At 42.1% G+C, this 24219-nt stretch overlaps 1 protein-coding gene across 1 annotated transcript in view; it reads right to left on the minus strand.

Moving 5' to 3' along the window:
- LOC119503019 (ephrin type-A receptor 7-like) overlaps positions 1-24219 on the minus strand; it is a 184901-nt gene that overhangs the window by 69141 nt on the left and 91541 nt on the right. Inside the window, exon 4 of the mRNA XM_037794439.1 lies at positions 22-177. Within this exon, the coding sequence (XP_037650367.1) occupies positions 22-177 (156 nt within the window). The remainder of the gene's footprint in view (positions 1-21; positions 178-24219) is intronic.

Raw genomic sequence — 24219 nt, forward strand, 5'->3', positions numbered from 1 at the left:
CACAAGCAAATATAAACCTACTTGTGCATGGTGCTGAGGGAGTGTCCAGGGGGGTTCTGAAGTGGTCCTCCTCACACACACACACCACAGATCCTTCGTCCTCTGCGACGCTGTTGGCCGGGCAAGGAAAACACTCCTGCTGCCTGGAGGACATCTTATAGGAGCCACGAGGGCACGCTGGAAAAGAACACAGAGAAATACAGTACATTAGATATGTCCAAGAAATTTGATTCATTAATAATTCCGGCTTCCTTAAGGGAAATCCCAGATGACCACATAAATCCCACATTATTATATAACAGGAAACCATGAGATATTTATGGAAGCCCTGAGAGGCAAGTGAGAAAAAAAAAAATCTGGTGATCCATTTTCTAAGTCTGATCTAAATTGTTTCTCTCCTGTGATTACGACTTAAAGGTGAAAAAAAAACGCTGGAAATCTTTGTAAGTTCCTTAAAGGTGCAGTGTGTAGGATCTGGTGGCATCTAGCAGTGCGGTTGCAGATTGCAACCAACTGAAACTTCTCCAGCGGCCAGCTCCATGAGGAGGACCTGCTCCGTAGATAGAAACGACTCATTCTAATGTAACGAAAACACAACGATTCTTGATGCTTTCAGGTGATTATAAACAAAAGAAAACATACTTATTAATATTATTTTCCATTTCTGCCAAGAGATCTCCCGAAATGCTACACACTGTTCATTTAGGAACAGATGAAAAAAAGTTTTTCCAGGACAATTTTTCTAAGTTTAGTCATAAACACAGGAGCGAAAAAATCTAAACGGTTCACCAGATTTTTTTTTTCTCACTTGCCTCTCAGGGCTTCCGTAGCTATTTTCTACAGAAGGGCTCATAAAAAGTCTTCAGCTCTTCAAAAGATAATTTAAATAATTTCTTATATAACTTTTACATTTTCACTTCTTTGCACAGAAACAGCACAGCAACATTTTAAAGCCTAAGAAAAGAAGTTCTAATCTCCCTTTCGGTTCATAAGAGAGAAAATTAAGAATGAATGAGACAAACAGAAAGCAACTGAGTCCAGAGGGAAGTACAGACAGAGATAAAAAGATATGATTAGGGGAGAAAAGTAGAGGAGACTTTGTCTGAATCCATCTGACAAACACAATTTTCACATTACGTGTGATCAGCGGCCTGCGACTGGATTGAACCAGCTAAGTCAAACGAAAACAAGCCGAGGCGATGCGCAGGCACGCAACTGCAAAACCCCAAACTTAAATCTGTTGTTGTTTTTCCACATTTCCAACTTTATTTGCTAGTTTTGAAAAGCATCTCCCTCCACTCCACATCAGAGAGACTACGGAAGGTGAGAAGGGTGATAAGCACTCATGACTTTACATGTGCCGCACACGAGAATAGAATACACTCCACACAGCAGAAGCCTATCAATGCATGTGTGACAACGGGCGGCAGCGTAAACACACACTCACAAACAGGTTATTTTACACTCTGCCCCTACGCAGTTTCATTTTCCACTTGCCGTGCCGTTGTAGCAGGTGATAATGGGTGTGAAATCAGGCAGCCAGCTAGCAGCTCGATGCTCTCGTCTGCTCTCTTCTGAGACTGTATTCTAAACAGCAGGTCTACATTAACAGCTCTGCTATGCTCTCGCCCTCTTTTCCTTTCTCTCTGCTCTCTCATCCCTTTCTCACTCTTTATGGTTTTCTTTTTGCATTCTACCTTTCTCCTCTCCTCGTCTCTCTAATCTGCCCCTCTCCCCCCCTCTAATTAAAAACACATAACCTCCAACAGGCTTTCTTTTCCATGCATTAACTCAGCTGATATTCAGGCATTTGACTGGCATTTCGTTAACACTTCATTAATCAGTCATAGCTTGTTGTTAGGTGTTTTCTGTGGGAGGAGCGACTGACTTTGGCCTCAGAGATCATTAGTGCCTGACATAGCCACTAAACAGTTTTAAAGCTGGAGTCAATCATACGAAATTAAAAAACGAAACATTGGTACCAACCACGTCATACTACCTTGTCGGGAAGGAGGCTAAAGAACGCTCCAAATTTGTGCTAGATTTTGGCGAGGAAAAACTTGCATGGACATTTTCAAAGGGGTCCCTTGACCTCTGACTTCAAGATATGCGTATGAAAATGTGTTCATTAAAACATTAATTGTGCATTATATTTTCCCCCGGTCACGCTTGCCCCACCCGTCATCCCACTAGTGTTGAAAAAAACAGTTTGCTAAAGGGTGCCTTGTGCGCCAGATGTCGCTATCAGACCTCGAGGGGCGTAACATAGCGTCACCAAAAGAATATTTACTGGTTAAATAAGTGACAACGCACAATGAAGGGCTGTGATATGACAACATAATAGATGAGGCAGAGTTGACTTCCACAACACTAAATCCATCTTTTCCCCTTGTGAGGACAACACAGAGTAATCTCACTATTGGACACTTGTCACTTGCAAAAGAAAAAGAGAAGACAAATAAATAACGCAATCAATAAGATTTATTCGAGGTTGTCCCGACTGGCTGGCTAAAATCAGAAAGCTAAGTTGCATAAATTATTAGTATTGTTAGCAATGTAAGTCAGCTACCTTATCACCAACCGTTTCTCCAACTGGAGAATCAGCCATTCAAGAGAACAACAGCAGAACTATTTGAATTGTGTGACAGAATTTGAGGTATGAGCAGAGATTTAGAGGTCTGGAACCAGCTGGCTGAACAGTAAATGAAGTTTTGTGTTACCACTGGCACCGCGTCACGCTAGAATACAGTCAATTATGCAGAGAGGAGACGACAGGGCCGTGTGTGAGATGGTCAGGTTGAGGTACACGCAGCAGGTGCAAAGAGACACACAAAGCTACCGTTGGCTTATGGTCTTCAAAACACGAGCACAATAATGAAGGGGGCCTCTGTTATCCCTCTTCTTTTTACCAAACACACACACACACACAAAAGGCCTGCCATCACACATCGATTAGCAGGCCTCGTCAGCCTCTCCTTGGCTCAGACCAGACTGCATGAAAGTGTGTTTTTTGCGCCCGTGTGCATGTGTGTATGCCTGCGAGTTGCGAGGCTGTAAGAACCTTGTAATCGACTTTCTAATGTCTGTCATTACACAGAGAAAAGCCTGTCGCTTTCAGCTCACAGCACAGCCAAGCACGGGGACATAACAGAAACACACACACACCCTGTCAAGCGGCAACGGAGTAGACTCTCTTTGTTCCTGGCCGTGCTGCCACTATCCTTCCCTCGCCACGCCAAGGACATCAAGCGTGAATAGCGCCCGGATCAAGGCGAAATTATGCATAGATCTCTGAGAACAGAAATGGGGGTTTTGCATTTTTTCTACCTATCATGCTTAAAAGCATGGCTAGCCATATTTCGTGGCTGGCCGCGATCCCGACTTATCTCTCCAATTCAGCGTGGATGCACACTTAGCCAGCCCACCTTGGAAATGTGTGGCTAATGATAGGGGTGTATCAAGACAATATGTGCAGCTCAGATAACAAAAGGAGCTGGCGTCGCTCGCTGCCCGTCATTCTCCGCGGCGAGGGATCATTCGAAGGCAACAGCCAATGCCAGGGAAGGTCACGTCAGTCAAAGCGGCGGCCACCTGCCAATGGGAGAATGCGGAGTCTCTAAAATGCATCCAACAGCGATGCTTGTACGGAAGACCACTCCAATCATTTTCATCTCGTCTTTGCCGTTTCCTTGCCAAGGTATGTACACAAGTTAAACTGGAACTGAGAGCGTCAGGGAGAGAAAGGGAGAAGGGGGGGTGGTTAGAGAAATAGAGAGACAGAAGGAGAGATCTGCCAGGACAGCTGGCAAACCAACTGATCAATTTGTCCTATGCGCCAACAGGGAGCCTCGATTAAATGGAACATGGTAGCACATGCACACACACACACACACACGCACACAGACAGACATATTTCTTCAAGGTGTAATAATATAGATATGCAGCAACATGCCAAGTCCTATAAGGAGGGGAGGTGGGGAGGACCAACTGGCGTGGGAGATAGTTAGGAGAGACAGAGACACCAACAGACAGACAAACAGATGGTGTGTGAGAGACGGTACGGCTACGCACTGTACAAAGAGAGGACATTAAACAGGGAGGGAGAATGGACTCCTTCAGCTTGACAGATAGACGGCGGCAGAAAACAGATAAGCACGGACATGTAGCGCATACAGATGAGAAGCACAGAGAGAAGCAGGGACAGCGAGCGAGGCTAAGGTCATCTATAGTCGGAGTTAGGGCTGTCAAAGGTTAACGCAATAATAACGCGTTGTAAATTCATTTTAACGCCACTAATTTCTTTAACGCATCAATGTAACTTCTGAATCTTAGGTTGTAGCGGGCTCATTGTCAAAGCTAGAAGATACTGGTATCATATGAAAACATATCTTGATGTCAGAGGTCAAGGGACTCCTTTAAAAATGGCCATGCCAATTTTTCCTCGCCAAAATGTAGCGCAATTTTGGAGCGTTATTTAACCTCCTTCACGACTAGCTAGTATGACATAGTTGGTACTAGTGGATTCCTTTGGTTTTCTAGTTTCATATGATGCCAGTATCTTCTAGCTTTAAAGCTGAGCCCGCTACAACCTCCGAAATATTGATTACGTTAATGCGGAGAAAGAACTTTGTGGAGTTGGTTGATGGGATAATATGACAAATGCAAAACTTGGTATCAATTTAACCAGATAAATGAGAGTAAAATATTCATAATCAAAATGACACTTTGATGTATGCTAACGGTTTCACCATCTAATGAATAAAAACTAAAAAAAAAAGGGCCAAAGAATCCACAATTCAATGAGCTCACAAATTACTTCAATAGACTTTTGTCTTTGTGGGAGGAATCAATTTATAGTTTGCCCTTCTCTTATTTTCCCTCACTTTTCTTTTCTCTAACCTTAAACATGCCCATTAATAAATCATGAAGCACTTAATACAATAAATGTGAGCAATGAATTGTTTCTTTGCCTCCCTGACAGCACACATTAATTAATATTAATAACAGTGAAAGAGGTTTGCTTTAGACATTTACACACACACACACACACACTCAGCTTTACCCCCGCTGATATGCACACACACACACACACACACACACACACACACACACACACACACTCACTGCGGAATGAACACAAATATGCACACAAAACAGGAACTTCTGCACGTACCAAAACACACAATGACACTATCATTTGTTTTTGAAATTTTTCGGTTTCATTAGTTTTTTTTTGCAGAGGTTTATAAGGCACGGAAGAATAAAAAAAGAGAGAAAAAGAGGTGATAGCATGAATGGAGACGGGATGTGATCCCAGCAGGTGGAAATCAATAATTCAGAGAGCTTTAATTCAGATCAGTGGCCTCTGTGTGGCTGATGCTGATTCTGATGCTAATTCTTTCAGCTGGTAGGCAGCTTTAACATCCGCAAAATGAATTCTCATTACCATCACACTGTTTTGAAGGTCTCTCTTACACACACACACACACACACACACACACACACACACACACACACACAAGTGCATGTAATGAACTCAGGGTCAGACAAGTAGGCGGGTTGGAGAGAAATGACTGATTGGTGCGTTTAAGTGTTTCAGGTTGGGTTAAATTATAAAATGGTGAAGTGATGAGGTTATGGTCCCAGATGAGATGAGATGAGACGACTGAATTCGACAAGCTGAAATTTTACTAGGCTTATACGATATGACCAGATTATCGTTCAACACGACATTCTTTGGCCACAATAACGGAACAATATTCAATTATGCAACACCTGTTATGGATTTTGCGCTATATTCAGTCTCTGTCTTTGTCTTGCTTTCTCTATTTAGTGTTACTGTGGTTATATAAACGTCATACTTTCTAGAGGTGCTGGAAAGAAATCGATACAGCATAGTATCGTGATATTTTGCGTAGCAATATAGTATCGATACACAGACACTATCCTGTCTTTCAGAGGTCGTGGCGGGCTCAGTCGTAAAGCTATAGTGAAGATACTGGTAGAAAACCAATAGTAGAAGCAAACGATTGGTACCAACCAATGTCATGTTAGCTTGACAGGAAGAATGTTAAATAACACTCCAAAGTTGTGCAAAATTTTGGCGAGGAAAAAACTGGCTTGGTCATTTTCAAAGGGGGCCCTTGACCTCTGACCTCTGACCTCAAGATATGTGAATGAAAACTGAAATGAACAGAATGAAAACTGTATCCTATCAGATAAAACAGATGTTGACAAACTCAATGTCCGTGATAGTCAGCATGCTTGCTATACGTACAGCGCTGTCACAAATTTTGGGCTGCAGCTATGCTAGCGGCTCTGAGGCTTAAGCACAGCAGTGCTTTAAGCTAATTGCAAATGTCAGCATGCTACCATGCCCACAACAAGCCACCAGGAAGAGCGCCGGGCTTTGAAGCAAATTTTCATACTGGCCAAACGGTGGAATTACTTCCGTGTCCGTCACATGATGTCATTGGGCTCAAAAATACTTTTTCCCATAGACTTACATTGGGAAAAGAGACGTCTGTAACTTCCCAGTACGAACACTTGAATAGCCCTTATTTAAATCATTTTCATCCTAGAAATAGCTGAATCCAGAGTTATTTCCCTTCCTCCATTCCACCATTTTGGCTTTGGCTGCTGCCACTGAGCAACTCACTTAGGAATGAACGTGAGTCCGCCTACAATGCTGTATCCAGTTCTCTTTATACATCCAAGGCCCACAATGACAGTGCTAACATGCTGATGTTGGGCAGTTATGATGTTTTACCATTGTCACCATTTTGGTTCCGCTTGTTAGCATCTGCCAACATCTGTTAATTATAACTACACACAAAGTACAGATGAGGCTGATAGGTATGCCATTAGTTTAGGACACATTTGATGATAAAATTAATGTTAAAATTGTTAAAGTTTTGACCTGATGATGGAGCTAGATGATAAGTGAGGGCATCACAAACATTTTTCCAATTCGTTCTGAGGGAAACATCACTAAAAAACAGAATGTCAACCTCGTGGTGGCGTTAGAGCAAAAGTCAGGGGATCATCAAAGTCAGCAGGTTTCATCCTCTGGGACAATGAATATCTGCACCATTACTAATTTGACAGCATGAATTATTAGATTGAGAGCACAAATCAAGTTTTTTTTCTCTCAGTGACACCTCTCAGGCTCCAAAACAGTGCACTTCTATGTTTTTTTTTTGTTTTTTTTATGCTTCCGAGTCAGCGTAGTTTATTGGTGGTTAAGTATTACATCACATCTGACATTAAGTGACTGATGGAAAAAAGCAATTTTTTGACACTTTCCATCGTCTGCTTTTTGAAGACAACAATTTTTCTCTCGCGCTACATGCAGTGTCATAACCTGTCTGCGCGTCTAGCTGCTTTGAAGATACGACCAAGCCCTGAATTACAGCATAAATCCCTGTTATCAGTTCTAAGTAAAGACCTCATTCAAGTCTGCCCACTGACTGGCTGCTGCCTCACAGTGTAATCGGGGAGAAAGCTCTGAGCCATGCCATTCAGGTCAACGCTTTGCTTTATCATTTTATTCTCTGTTCTGCCCTGGTTACCACAGACTGACATCACGCAGGGAACACAGGAGGATAACTAGCGAACAATGCCGCCAGGGGTATTAATGTCAGCGGTGCTGTGTGTACGAGCTTTACGCCGGAGACGAGTCTAATTCTACCGACGCTGAATGCGGCACGTATGCACAGCGACAGACACACAAAAAGCACACCAATTTGTATGAAGACAAACACCCAGAGATTCATTCGCTGGTTTTCTCATACAGACAGACACAGAACATTTAACAATACCAGAGTGGTTACATCACGAAACGGACACAACAAAGAGCTGTGTTGTGTTACATCACAGCACCGAAGGGCCACGTCTGTTCTGTTTGGATCAGACGGAAGTTGCAGAAAGGAACAGAAAGGCGACCACCCGGACAGACAAACAAAGACAAAATACACCTGAACCAGGAGAGCATCAAACATAATGTACTCAGCAGGACATATAGGCATACATCAAACTAATACAGACACGCAAAAACAGGCAAACAACTGAGGTTTAAAAAGGTTAAAATGGTATGACACAAAATACAGGTTGACTTAAGTATTGTATATATGAATATAAAAATAAACAAATGTATTTCCTCTTATGCTTACACGTGATTAGAACAGACAGATGGACGGAGGATGCATATCTGTATTTTATGAACACACTCTGACTCACTAGGCTGAGGCGCTGATTATAGAAAACGCAACATGTACACACGCAAACACACAGAGAAGTCAATCACTGTCTGTTGACAGAGCCGCCTCCTCTTCTTTTCCTGTGTTTTCACCGTTTCTCTCTAATACCCGTGTCACTCCGACATTTACCTTTCTCCCATCTCATCTTCTCAAATAGCTCTTGACTGCTATCAGCTCTGCTCCCTGCCAAACGCGTGCACACTCCCCCCTCACCCTCCCTCTATCATGTTTGCTCTCTGCCATTCTCCCACCCTCACCCTTTTTGTCTATTATTCGCCATCCCTTCTTTTGCTCCAGCTATCACTTTTCACAGGATTTATCAGAGGCCGTGGAACAAAAGACTGAAAGGGGACAATTTCAGGATGCTATCGCCTCCTCCTCCTCCTCTCCCCTACCCATCTCACAGACACACACATGTACTGCTCATTTACATTTCAGGTGTTTATCTGTTGTTCTTATCCAGAGCGAGCTGCAATTAGCTCACATATTGTTTAGGGGATTCAACTTGTGACTAGACTGAATTTTGTTCTTTCATTGTTTGCCTCCTGCTCATTAACCTGTTCTGTTTTACAATCACATGCATTTGAGACTCTCGGAAACAACCTTCATGTTCAGGTAATCCAAAACAAATGATGTGCAACTGCACAAATGAAATTTCATTCACCCCCATTGTATTAGACTCAGCGACATAAATATTCATGTGTAGATACCACAAGGGTTAAATTAAAAAAAGATATGTTATTTCGTAATCTGGGTGAATTGACCCTTTAATTTGATTTTATCCTCATTGGAACATCATCAACTCAGGCTCATGCTGCACAGCCTAATAGTGATGTCATAGGCTAGGCGTCGAGTTTCCCACCCTGATGGTGATATCAGCAACTCTGGCATGAAGCTTCTCAGCCTCATTGTGACATTGGCCAAAGCAGTCGCCGACCGTGTCCGAAAATCACTGCCTTGTTCACTCATTCACGATAGAAACTTGTGAATAACTTTATGTCATCACTGACTCCATTAATTTCTGTACAAGATTTCATGGTCGTCCATCCAATAGTTGCATCAAGATATTTAAGTCAAAACCTCAAATGTCAACCTCATGGTGGCGCCAGAGGAAAAGTCAGGAAAACCACCAAATGCCGGGTTTCCACCACCAAAACACCGGCCTTGAACACCGGTCTCCTCGTTGAAAGTCCTGTGTTTGTTGGACCCATCCACCTCACCACACGCCCGCCATAAACAGCCTTTCTCACGTTTTATTCCACGCCACCAGCTCTGAATGTAGCAGATGCATTAACACTGGCGTCAGTACAGACAACATGGCATGAAAATGACACGCCAAACGCAAGAACGACGTTATTATTACACGCTTATGCCTTGCACACTATTGTGTCATTCACACGCCTTTTCGTGCGACTGGGTTGAATGTACCCAACTCCCCATGGCCTAGTGGTCAGGGGTGCATACCATGTAATCACAATGTCCCTTGTTGGATTGTAGCTAGGGGCCTTTGTTGCATGGCGTCCCCCCTCACTCTCTCTTCTTATGCTTTCTGTCTGTCAGCTATGTAATAGCAAACAGTCTCATCATCAGCTTAGGCCTCAAGCCTAAACCAAATGAACTAACTAAATCACACCTTACCTCAGTCGTGAGACCCTGACTGTAGGATCAGCAACCTTGTCTAGTGGTCACTGTGTTGAAGTGTGCAGCGTTTTTGTTTCCCCATGTGTGTGATTGATGGCTTCAATTTAGCTCAACCACACAGGCTTTTATTTATGTCCATGCCTATCCTCATGATATGGCACCAGCATGCAAGCACACGTGTGTGGAAAAAGCAAACAGACACATTTGGGTTGCAGGCGGACATAAGCACACCCACAACCACACTGTGTCTCAAAATTGTAATGTGCATATGCAGACACAAACTCCCTGCAGACTACAAAGCAGTACTGCCGTCTAAGAATCCAAAATCCAAAGTGGACTGACAAGCGGTGACTCTTCTGATTGAAGGACACAAATGAAAAGAGATTTTAGAGAAAGACGGACAGTAAAACGCTGGAAAAAAAACTAATTCAGTGCTGTTCGGTCAAGCTTTGCGAGGTGGCCTGCAGGCTCTGAGCCTTCACGTCCCACTGATACCCATTATCATCATCGCCACCATCACATCCAGATGGACATTCCCACAGTCGCACTCCTTTACTGCACATGCACCCAGCCTGCATGGAAAACAGCTCGCAGCAGAAGACGGGATCAGCTCATTTTAAGGTAATATATTGTGTATGTTTGTGTGTGCATTTGAGCAAAAATGGGTAGCGCCCCAGTCATTTACATTATAACCACATCAGCCGCAAGTCGGCAAACATGTTTGCATGTGAATGCCAGGCAATTTCAGGTCGAGCGCTCACGAAATGAGATTCAATGTTCTGCTCTTTTTGAACAGCAGCGCTCTATGTGTGTGTGTGTGTGTGTGTGTGTGTACGTGCATGTGTGCGTGCCGTCTCCCCTGCCTGTCATACTTCACTAGAATACAATTCCTCCCTCAAACCGAGAGCGAAGATAAGCTTAGGTAAGAGAAGTAATATTGATTTGTAATGCCGCTGAAGGTTATACACACAGCAGCCTTTTAGACACTTACATCTCTTCCCCATTTGCAATGGCAATATGTAATGTCATTCTTGACTACTTCCAATTTTTCATGTATAAAAATGTCTACAGCGTGTCTGCACTGCGAGTACGCCGTATATAACAACCACAGAGTCATAAAGTGTGGAGGACGGAATAATTATAAAATTAATAATAGTAAATAAGGGGTGAAATGCTAAGGGAAAATCATGCAGAAATAAATAAATGCTTAAATGCACAAATAAATACGTAATACATATTTTATGCAAATAAATGCAAAGATAAATTCCTAAATAAAAAAACAAATACATAAATAAATAAAAGTGGAAATTAAACAGAAGAGTAGATAAATAAGGGAATTAATACAAAGGTAAATAAATAAATAAAATAGAAATGTCACATTTTATCAATTAATTAAGGACTACATTTATTTTGAATATCATTTTTGCTAATTTTAATGGCATATTTATTTATCAAGTAATTAATTTATTTATTTTTTGGCAGGTTCCATCCTCCATAGCGAAGAAGTATTGAATGAAAATGAGTGTGTTTTTGTAGGAAACCCTCAGAGAAAGAAAACAGCGAGTCCTGCTGAAAAGAAAATGTGTTTGTTGCTGTCGATTCAGATCGTAATTAACTGTGACACACACCCCACAATGTTACATTTCCTAAACATTTAATAATATATGCAACTGGAAGCTAATCACATTCACTGGTGGAAGCATTAGGGAGGATATGGAAGAGTAGAAGAGAGTTTTTGTTGTCTTGCAGACCCCTTATTTGTGTGTTGGATGTGGCCTGCTTATGGAAATTAACAAGCATAATCTCCAGCCTGCAGTCTGTTGTGACACGCCGATTTCATTTGATTCTTTTTAAATCAGCTATTCAAATCTGGGATATGAACTTGAATGGTTCGTGACTGCTAATGACATTCCATTTCCATTTGCCTCATCCGAATCACCCATTTTCATAAAGACTGTGACCCAGATATAGACAAAACGGCCGGGTAAATGTCATTCCCAAGAGTGCAGACAGATGAGCGCTGCTGCATATCCTTAAGTACAGAGGAGAAGAGGAAAAACGAGGAAGAGGGAAAAAACTGCAGAGCAGTTCATTCAATCTAGTGTCTTGTCGGATTGTTAAACGAGAGGAGGTCAAGGGTAATCAGATAGCTCCTCTACCCTGGAAGACGAACGTATTAGAGTCACTTAGAGGGGACCAGGATAGGGAAAGGTGCATATCTTTGTGTGCTTACGCAGTGTAATTATGTATATGAGGCCCTATATGAGGGCGGTGTGCATCTTTTACAGCGTATTAGTGTCTAATGTGTGAATGAAAAGTGTGTGCCTGCGAATGCAGTAGCAAGGGGATTAGAGGTGCAAATTCTAGTTGCAAACATTAGTCTCCTGACAGACTATCGAGAGGGAACAACCATCTGCTTATAATGAAAACCATTGTACACACTGCATTGCATTCCGACACAGCGGTCTTACAATAAATACTTGTGAAACTTATCAATTGTAATTTTTTCACACTGTCTGAGGGAAGTGTTGATGCAACTCTGCGGTAACATTTTATCCATATCATGTTGTTCTACTGGTTTGCATTAGTTTCTAAGGTGTTTCTATGTTTTTTTCCAAATATGTAAATGAAAAGTAGAAAATGTTAGAAACACCTTTCAATGTGATGCAGTCCAATGCACATAGTCACGCGTTATCAGCTGTTATTAGCCTTATAGATATGGGTGAGAGGGGGCCTGCTACACCTACTAGTAGGTTCAGAAGGCTGTTATCATCCATTCACAGGGTTGATCCCCAATACGAATATAAGAAGGCGACGCCAACCTCTAGTGGCCGTAGTAATTATGACGGGAGCAAAGGAGGAACTTTCACCCAAGAGACCGCTGTTCCTGTCCAATGTGAAACCAAAAGTCAACGTTGACTTACTTTACCACACTTTTGTTACGTAACTTACGTACTTAACTCAAGCCACGTAAGTTATGTGACAAATATATTTACTTTGATCGAAACCACAATCTTTTCCTAAATCTAACCAAATAGTTTTGTTGCCTAAACGTAAAGTTGTTCTGTTTCAATTCAGAACATTAAGTTTCCCTTATCGTCCATCCACATGGTTGATCGCCAACACAAATACAAGAAGACGACGCCAACCTCTAGGGTCGTTGTCAAGGGCGATGGATGGGTCAAACAAACACAGGACTTTCACCCAGGAGACTGCTGTTCGTATCCTGTGTGAAACCAAAAGTCGATGTAGACTTCTCTTAACATATTGTTGTTACGATATGTAGGTACTTCACTAACGCCAAGTTACTTAGGTTTCATAACAAGCGTACTTATTTTAACCCAAATCACGCTCTTTTCCTAAACCTAACCATGTAGTTTTGTTGTCAAGCCTTAGGGATGTCCCAGACTAAGAATTTACATAGTGGAATCTGATTGGTCAAGTCTTGCCGATCGTCTACTGATCATTGAATAGTGTTTTTGTTGTTTTTTTGCTCAATGATCCCCAGAACAAAACTATTGGCCGAGATACATGGGACTTTTGGGACATGGCATGTTGAAACATTGGCCTTATGTTGTTGTTATTTAGCATTTCTGAGGCTGTCGCAAAGATACCAAAGACACCCCTACCAAACCTTATGTTGTTCCGTTTCAATTCACAATGTTAAGTTTCACTTTCACAATGTGGTAGGTGCAGTTTGGCCCATCGGAAGCATTAGAATGATAACCGCTGATAACGCCCATTCAATTGGCTGATAACATTCAAAATGGGTGAAAAGTACAGCTTCAAAGCGCACCAGTCAAGACAAACAACTAGTAGCAGTATTTAATGCAGAGCTATTGGTTTGCATTGTGTTACATCATACAGTTGTTTATTTTCCTCATTGCTCACTTTAAGTTTGCTTGACAATGTGAGCATTCAACTCACTCCTTTGTCTGCTTATTTTTTTTTATCTCTTGCTCTGCGCTGTTCCATCACATTTGTCTGGCATACACAATGAACGCCTCACTGATCCATCCGTCTGACCTCATTTGACACCTGACCTGTATGTATTAACCAAAGCCATGAGGTCAGATCACAGAGGTCATAATCTCCAGGGAAAACTGGAAGTCAATCGTTTTTCATTTTCATGCATACACAAACAAGTTATTTCAGCAGGTACTGTGCATACATTTTTATCTATAAATGCCAAGTAGTATCAATGTCTTTATTTTAAAATGCTTTAAAGGAATTAAGCTATAAAGAATGTAGGTCCCGCTTTCCTGATGCATCTTATTCAATATGCAAATTAAAAAGAATGTCAGGTGTTTAGGGAAGCATTTCATTCTAAATACATGATACTAAATATTAATTTGACATGGTACAGGCACACATCTTTCCCGCTGTAAAACACGAACTATCGTTTCTCTGATTTCCACACTATAAAGTCATGTGTTGAGCTGACCATCTGAGGCAAACCCTAATCCCTGCTCATCGCTCATCCCCTGCGACATTTGAGATCCAGCCTCCTGATCCAAAGTTATTAAAAAGCTGAGCGGCTGCAGAGATGGATGGAGACGGTGGTAGGGGGTCACTTGGACCATAAGGCTGATTAAGTGTCTTCACTGGCGGGGGGAGTCACGGTCACAGCATACGACAGTTCAAATGTTTTTGGAGGGTGTGTGGATATGTGTGTGTGTGCATGCGCACGCACACAACCCCATGTGATGAGGAACAGTTGGTCTATCAAGGAGATGGATGAGGTGTGCCTATCCTCCAACCCCTCCACCTCCCACCCTCCCACCCCCCACTGGGTTTAAGGGCTGAGCTTCATGACAGGGATCAAAACAGGCGCACATAAACATGGACAACACACAGTAAGTGTTAGAGCTCACTGTTTTTAAGGATGTATATCACAAGTTTCATCACGATACGATATTATATTGATTCTTTGGACAAGGATAAAAACGATTAAAATGTGACTAAAACTAATAAGCACTTTCGTTTTAAGAATAAATCTAAAATAGCTGCCAAAATTAACACTGAGGCATATCTTAAAGATGATATGCATCAATGTTTTAATTTTGCATCAATGATATTAGATCGTTGAATCGATATATAGATCCAGATCGAGGTATCCTTACACCTCTAATTGTTTTTGGCTCTTGCTGACTTTTAATGAAAAATGTCACAATTTAAAAAGAGCATCAATTTAAACTGATTTTACGTCTCCCAGCATTAAACGATGATTGTGTTTCTTGCTGCAAAAACACAGTGATCACTGCAGTTTACAGTCAACAAGGTCGCTTCCTGCGACAATCACAGCTCGGAGAAATGCTTCCTGTAATAAAAAGTGAGAAGAAATGCAAATGAGCTGCTGATTATGCACCAGAGTTCCTCTAAGAAGGAAGGAAATCTGTTAAATTGCAGAGCGTTTGCACTGCCAATTGTATTTCTAAAATCCAGTTTGTGTGCAATTTTCATCAAACGTTTTAATAATCAAAATAAACAGTTAAATTGCCATGTTCCCAAATTCCAAAAAGACCCAGAATGAAACACATAATCACATAAATACATGTAAATACAACATATACACAAGACATTTATGCACCCATCCTTTCTTCAGACAAGTTCTTTAAACAACCCCGCCCTAAAATCACACTGTCACTGATGCATTACCTCATAAAATACACACTAGTCACCCAAGCACCAACATACATGCACATGCATACACACACACTACACCGGCAATTAACATAGTTTAGTCTGCCCGCTGTTTGAATTAAAAATGAAGCCTTGCAACACAATCAGGGGCCGCAATTAAGCTGTGAAGGTAAAGCGGCCTTGACCTTGTTGTGTAATTAACAGACTCTTCTTTCATTAATCCACCATCACCCATCCTTCCCCCTACATCCCTTCGTTCACTCAATGCCTTCCTCCTTCTAAGCAGCCGTTTAATTAAGGCATGCAAGATGGCGTCACGTGGAGTCGGGGATAGAAGTCAAGCAATTAAGGGACGGAGAAAAAGAAGGGATGAAGGGAGGGACGCGAGTGAAAGAAAGAGAGGGGGAATTAGGCCACACGATGAGAGATGAACAGAAAGTGAAATCTTTGTTCCGCCCCTCTTTCACACACATTCACTTATGTTCCTGTTTGTATTTTTATTAGAGTGAAAGTTAACGATAACGCAAATCCATTTTAACGCCACTAATGTCTTTAATGCATTAACGTTATGGTTGTTGTGGGTTCAGGTTTAAAGCTAGAGTGAAGATACTGGCATCATATGAAACTAGAACCTAAGGAATCCATTAGTACCAACCATGTCATACTAGCTTGTCAAGAAGGAGGTTAAATAACGTTCCAAACTTTTGCTAATTTTTGGCGAGGATAAACTGGCATGGCCATTTTCAAAGGGGTCCCTTGACCTCTGACCTGAAGGGTTGTATTGTAAACCGCTTACTATACTAGTAGTACGTACTGATTTGGCCAAAATGCAGCATGTAGTAACGAAAGCAAAATTTACAGTATGCCAAAAATACCCGGATGTCGTACTGATTTGGAAAAAATCTCCAGTATGCGTCGGACCAGTCTACCTCGCCTACTGTATCCCACAATGCAAAGCGCTGGAACGCTACGGTCACAACAACAGCGACCAAAAACAGCAGGTTTTTAAAATTTTCCGTTGCTATTTAATCACTAAATTCACTTCTGAAACTTTTTGAGGCGACAAATCAACTGTGTAGATTTTAAATATTGGCAGTTTTACGATATGAGATGGCGAATAGAACATTTGCTACAACGTTTTCGGAGTTTAGAAGCTCCATAAACTGCCGTGACAACTAGCTAGCGCCTGCCAGGGTCGCCGGGCAATCACGTTCACAGACCCCGCTATGAGCTTAGATACTTGACAAATCTCCCTTTAAGGTACATTTTGAACAGATAAAAAATGCGTGATTAATTTGCGATTAAATATTTGAATCGATTGACAGCCCTAATTTTTATACTTTAAAAAAAAAGCGCTCTTTGCATCTTGTTCATTTCCCCTGACTACAGCCCTTTTCTGTCACAACATCCTCTGTTCTGAACCCTCCAGCCGTTTCTTAAAAACGTCTACAGGGAACAGTCACCTAAAATATAAATCTATGAATGTCTGTTTGTTTGTTGCTGCTTACAAGGTTTTTTTCCACGTCACTCCTGAGTGCAATCTCCCTCCTGGCATGCGAGCAAAGCACGCACACACACTTTACACACAACTCTACTCTACCAAGGTCTTAGCTGGGAATTATGGTCCAGACGCTGTAGCATGTGGAGACAGACTGAACCAGACAGTGAGTCATCCAGTAAAGTGACTCAAGGAGCATTACATCGCGTGTTCGCTTCCTGCTGTGTGTGTGTGTGTGTGCATCCTAGTCCATGATGGTCTCAGGCGGGCAGAGTGCATCCAATGCAGCAAGGCTATTCGTAGAGGAGAGCGATGCTTGCAATCTGTGCTTTGAAGGAGGCCTCGCTGCCGTAAACCAACTGTTCAAACAGAGCGCAGAGCAACTGAAAAGAATCACGCTGCACGAGCAGACGCGACAGACGTTACTGTGCTATTTACTGCCTCGCTTAGCGCCGTCGACAGCCATCGGCCGATACAGGAAGCGAGCAGCGGTGAGTCTCGACTTGAAACAGGTAGGAGGAGTAGACAAACAGGTGGCTGGAGACTCACGGCACAGTGAGATTGTACTTAAAAATGGTGGATGAACAGTCAAAAGGAAAATAGTAAGACTGTAATGTTTGGATATAGCAGCCATGAGTGCAGTGAGAACACATCAAGCATTTAGCATCTTTCTGCTCTATAGTTTCTGTCATTTTGATCCATAATAAACACTATCTGACTCATTATCTTCTTCTAATTAAGGGCCACAGATCCTTATTATCCGAGTCAAGTCGAGACTAAAGTTTCAAACATAAGACTTGTCAGACAGCCTGCTGACAAACCAGCCACTTAGAGGCATAATGGCACACTGGCTCATGTTTAAAATCCACTGACCAGACAGCCACACCACAGTGGCCATCAGCACCGGTTACAATCAAACAGTGACACTAGGCGGTCCAGTTAAACTGGCCTGTTTCACACTCGTCCCTGCTGCACATCCACATCGTTGCTGCTTAGCTGGTCAAGTGTCCCTCGACTGCCGCTGCTTCGCTTCATTATAAGAAGGTGTTGTCTATCATGGCTACTGGTGAATGTTAAATGTGTTTCCTGTACTGGGGAGCAAAGTCTTCCCAGCACAGTTTACCCAGAAAAAAAGTCCAAATAATGTTCAAAAACTTTCAATGCCAGGAAGTAGAGCTTAAACTCAAAGTACAACTGAGAAATATATCAGAATCAGGAGCTTTCAGTATGAGCCGTGACAGATAATTGACTAGCAATATGCCAGATTAAAGGGTAACGTGGATATTTTTCAACCTGGGGATAACACTGTTTGAAATTGGTCCGGTATTGAGGGAGAACGCTGCAGATGGCAATCACTAAACGAGCTGTAATGTAATTGCCTGGGGCAACTCCTCACATCAATACATTAATGTACGTCCACTAAAAGTGCTTGTTTTTGGCTCAGGTTGTTATTATAAGTGTCTTATTATGGAAAGGACCCTACAGAGAAAGTTTGTTATTGTGCCATATGACTTGTTAATGGAAGAGATCGGTTGGAGTGAGAGGAGTGCCGGTGTTGTCAGAGTTTGTTGTGTTGGAGTCGGCTCGTTCGCACCAAAAGGCGCATTAATGCGCAAGGCATTTAACGTGCAATGAGAACGTCTTTCTTGCGTTTGGAGTGTCATTTGTACGCCATGTAGTCTGTACTAGCTACAGTGTAAATGCTCTACGTACATATGCTAGAATCAGCGCTAGTGACATAGAATATAAAGTGAGAAAGACTGCTTATGGCGGGCGGTTGGGGAGGTGGATGGGTTCAACAAACACAGGACTTTAAACCAGGAGATCGGTGTTTTGTTTTGTAAGTCACATGTTAGTGACATTTGTCACTCGTTAGTGACGTTTGTGTTTTCCATACTTCTTTCATGTTTTTCCCGTATGTACTTTACTTTGTTTACATACTTATTTTAAGCCAAACCATGATGTTTTTCCTAAACCTAACTAAGTGTTTTGATGCCTAAACCTAAGTAAGCGGTTTTCTTGCCTCAACCTAGCTGCAGATGTTACCATAGTTTTGTTGTGTGGCGTACAAATGACACACGAAACGCGGCGTACAAGTGACACACAAAAACCCTAAAATGCGTCCTCATGACATGCAGAATGTACAGTATGTGTATTTTAATGCTATTTATACGCCTTCCTGTGAGACCAGGTTGGTTGGAGTACAGAAAGCATAGCTTAGTGTTATCTAAACGATTTTCAATGTCAAGGCAAAATCATTTAGCTGATTTTGACAAATTCAATTTTTTTTTGTCCCCATTAGTTAGACACAAAAACATGGGTCCAAGTTGAAAAATACCACAGTTGTCCTTTAATAATCTTTTTTTCCCATTTTACTTCCAACTACTGTGTAACTGTATGATTACAGTGTCTAAGCTGCTATCAAGAACAGCAAAGTTTATGCCTGGCATGCATTGTTAACTGCCTGCAGTGAGGTAAATAATAATTTACATTGACTCGTTTAAGGTATTTATTTATGAATAAATGACTGAAGGCAAATGAGTGGAAAATGATACACATTTCCCAACACCATGACTTCATGAGTTCTGAATGAATGCATCAGTAAAGCAAGGACAAATGGAAATGGAGGATATGCCAGTTGTGTTCCCCAAATTTGGGCAAAACAAGGCTACATTTTTGGCCACATAGGCCTTTGGAATGAGACAGCATTGTAAACAGCAGCATTTTGATGTATTCAGTCTTCAGCTGCAGACTTGGAAACATTCAGATGCAGTTTTGCTGAAAGGCTCCCAAGTTCTTATCTGGCTGCCTCGTTACTGGCAATGTGAGGGAAAAGGCCAATTACCAAATAAGCGCTGGCGTACAGTCAAGTTACTTAGCAACAGCCATTGATCACGGATGAAGCTAAAAGTGTGCATTACTCAAACATGCACATTTAGCTTTATCATACTAATACCAATATGTGTTGCTGCACCATTGATGTTTGTATGTAATCAATGCCACACCCCTTGACCTCGACATAGCGTTAATGACCAAAAATGTCCAGTCATATTGTAACCAAAGATCTGTTTCTCTAAGCAAACCATGTGCACACGAACGCCTGTGGCTTTGGAGCCAAAGTAAATATAAAATGAGTCCTTCAAGAGACTTGCAAGCTAATAAAAAAGCTTTTTAATGGCGAGGAAGAAGGCCGAAAACATTTTGTAAACAAATTTGCAGAAACTATTGTTTTAAAACTCTGTAATTTTGCAAAAGAAGAATAAAACTCTTCCAGACAGCGTGTAAAGATGACAGAGGTCACGGAGGGAGAAGGCGAAGACAAACCAGCAGCGTTATTTAGCTGCTGCGTGGGAGTGTTGTGTGTGCGAGTGTATCGATTTGTCCTCCCCCTGAAGCTCTGTAGCACCATCCCTCCCCTTTGCATTTGTTGTGCTTTCTCTTCTACTCCCCCAATCCTTGCTTTCCTGTTGGCTCGCACACCCTCCACACTTGGAGCTCTCCATCGCTGGGAGGCGAGCCGAAGTGGGCTGTGAGTGTAGGTGTGTCCGAGTGCGTGTGTGTGTGTGTGTGTGAGTGTGTGTAGTGGTTCAATATAAACCCTCTGTCTCTGTATTTCCAACTAAGCCTCACTGTGGGGGCGCCACTGTAAGAAAAGGCTACAGTGATTACTATACAGTTCAAGTCCTTGTTCTCCATACAACCAGAACTGTATGCAGTATCGACCCTAACGCCATGCTGCCCAATGATTTACTTCAGGATATTTCTGTTCTCACTATAATAGGACTGGATCATAAATGCAGTACACAAACTCATTATTGAGTTTTTCTATATTGTTGGAATAATGAAAAAAGCTCAACTATTCAAGAATCCAGGCCGGAAAAAGCTTTTAAGAGTTCTTTAAATTATACAATTATTCTGACCTTAATGTTAATCTGTTACATGGTATTTAGTAACTTTAGAAAGAGCTTTTCTTCTCCCTCTTATAAGGCGAGACCCATGTTGATGTTTTGAGCCAATTGTAGTTTGAAGTATCAGATTAGAAGGCTGTATGGAAATGGCAAAATTCGATAAAACTTTATGAATTGTGGAGAAAAAGTTTTACGCTCGCTTGAGGTGGTTTTTGCCTTTGTAAAAAAAGAGTTGATGAGCTGAATGGATAATGGAAACGCCTTGGCCGGATAGATTCTGACGTAGCGAACATTTAAGTCACGTGACTGATCAGCTGTTTCCTTTGTCGGCGTCTTCTCGATATTCTCATAACGCGTGAATGCTCGTCTTCGTCTCCTGACAGCATGAAACATGGCCAATACCAAATTCCTGAAGACCTCTCTCTATTTTTCTCCGGTAGATAGTTAGACGGCCAAGGTGGCATGTTTTGTTTCCTGTTCGCTACCTCTACTTCTACTCTGTTTACTGGCAGATTACAGCCATGTGTAGCCTATAATGCCAACTTCTGACCAAACTACACTGTAGTCGAGTTTATTCACTCTAAACCAGTTGATGGAAATGCGCCTCATTCACATATCTGTTGTTGCGACATTTCATTTTCACGCGATTGTTTCGCACGTTAATATATTTTTTCAAACTGCGGTTTTTGTCAGTAATACTTTCACACAGAACACGAATATTACGAAAAAGTGAGGTACTTTTTTTTCAGAACAAGGTTGATTTTTTGAGCTTTCGCACAACAAATAAAGGCATCAACCAATCACATTGTGCGGAACGGGTTAAATTGTGCCAACGACACGAAGGCTCCATATTCCAAACTAAGACGGAAAACTTTATTATTCCTTTCAACCTCGACAAAGGTATCTCAGACCAGATCCACTCCTTCTGTTCTTACATTTCACAATAAAAGCCCTCGACATGTAATATTCACAGTTTCGTGTTGTTTATTCGTCACACCCCCCGTGTGTAAAGGCCTTCACCAACATTTCTTTAATTTTCGACAACTGGGCCAATTAATGTGGCAAAATAAGATATATATTAGATCCCAGTTCATAAGGTTTCCATGCAGCTCACCTGAAGCTCAAACAAGTGAGTTTGTTTGTGTGTCTGTATTAACTCAGTCCTTCAATATCTGCTTCTTTCTGACTATGTGTTGTATTTGGTCTTTGTGGGATTCAGCGATCTCAAGGTCTCCAGCTTTAGTAGACAAGCACACACATTTCTATCCCAACAATTACGCACTCAAGTCATCTGTAAGCTGCACTTCCCGGCCCTCTGCTTCTGGTTTCGAGTATTGTCTGGCCCTTTCTTGGAATTAATGTCTGAAAGAAAAGGTCCTGGGGTCCTGGCTTTGCATAGCAGATGTCTCTGTACGGTTGATTGAGCAGATTTAGAAGCCCTGTAACGTCACTGTTTTGGCTTCCAAACACATACACACACATTCTCCATCCCTTTCTCCACCTCTGTCACTAACACACACTTGTTCTGTCTCTACCACTTCTTTCTCTTTCCCTCTCTTCTACTTCACACACGCAGAGTCCTGCTCTCTGCCCTCTGCTGCGCCTTGTCCTTGTTACAATCCTGCCTTTGGCACATCAGCCAGTTGTCCTCACACACACGAGGTCGACTCGGGTACACGCGGCAACTCTAGCTTATGCAGAGGCAACAAATCCTCAGAACAGAGTGGGAGAGGAGAGAGAGTGATTTCTTGCACTTACATGTGGTTACTATGGCTGTCAATCCATTCAAATATTTAATCGTGATTAATCTCACATTTTTTTTCACTGTTCAAAATGTACCTTAAAGGGAGATTTGTCAAGTATTTAATACTTTTATCAACATGGGAGTGGAAAAATATGCTGCTTTATGCAAACGTATGTATATATTTATTATTGGAAATCAATTAATAACACAAAATAATGACAGATATTGTCCAGAAACCCTCACAGGTACTGCATTTAGCATAAAACAATATGCTCAGATCATAACATGGCAAACTGCAGCCCAACAGGCAACAACAGCTGTCAGTGTGTCAGTGTGCTGACTTGACTATGACTTGCCCCAAACTGCATGTGATTATCATAAAGTGGGCATGTCTGTAAAGGGGAGACTCGTGGGTACCCATAGAACCCATTTTCATTCACATATCTTGAGGTCAGAGGTCAAGGGACCCCTTAGAAAATGCCCATTGCAATTTTTCCTCGTCCAAAATTTAGCACAAATTTGGAGCGTTATTTTTCCTCTTTTGCGACAAGCTAGTATGACATAGTTGGTACCAATGGATTCCTTAGGTCTTCTAGTTTCAGCATCGTCACTCTAACTTCAAGCTTTGAGCCCGCTACAACCTAAAAATCTCAAGTTGTGTCCATTCGTTAAAGAAATTTGTGGTGTTAAAACGAATTTGTGTTATCAGGTTAACTTTGACAGCCCTACTATAGTTACTTTCTTCTTTTGTTTTTACTTGTAGGGGTCATGTATGTCCTCAACAGCTGGTCAGATCGCAGTGATTAAAAAGTAAAAAGAACAAAAGATGAGTACAATAGAGAGCAAGAGAGAGAGAGAGAGAACTATCTGAACATACTTGAGAGAGGTCGGGAAGGAGGAAGCGATCGCTGGAGAGACAGTGAGTGAGAGCGATTTTATTAGAGAGATGAAACTAGTGTATGATTGCTTTCTGGCGGGGCCGGATGGGTCATTACTGGCGGTTTCTGAAGCGGGCCAGTCGGGGTGGGGGGGGGTTGCTCGCCAAAATGCCGTCCCATCTGGATCCAAGCATCTCCTCCCCTCCACCTCCTCTGCTCCTCGCTGTTGATCTGCATCGCTCTCGAAGCTGACCTCTTCCGCCCACTCTCCTCCATCCACCCATCCATCCATCCATCCATCTCGCCCCCCTCCGTCACCTCTGTCCATCCATCTCTCCTCTCATTCTAACATGTTTTCTCCCGCCCGCTCGCTGACTCTCTTTCCTCCCACCACTTTCTCCGTTAATACCTCTCACTATCTCCGTGCCCCGAGGAAAGAGCAGCGAGCGAGTGGGATCACTCCGACTCTGCGAGGAGCGGCCGCGATCCAAGTCAAAAAATGAAAACATCCGCGTGCACGCACACACACATATACAGAGTCTGGACCCACACACATGCACACAACTATCCTCAAACCCAGAAGCAGAAACACCCACCACCGTTCCTTCCACTACTTAGTAATCTGCAGGCTTTCTCCAAAATGTGCTTC

The sequence above is a fragment of the Sebastes umbrosus genome, chromosome 15 (genome assembly GCF_015220745.1).
Source record: "Sebastes umbrosus isolate fSebUmb1 chromosome 15, fSebUmb1.pri, whole genome shotgun sequence".
Lineage (NCBI taxonomy): Eukaryota > Metazoa > Chordata > Actinopteri > Perciformes > Sebastidae > Sebastes > Sebastes umbrosus.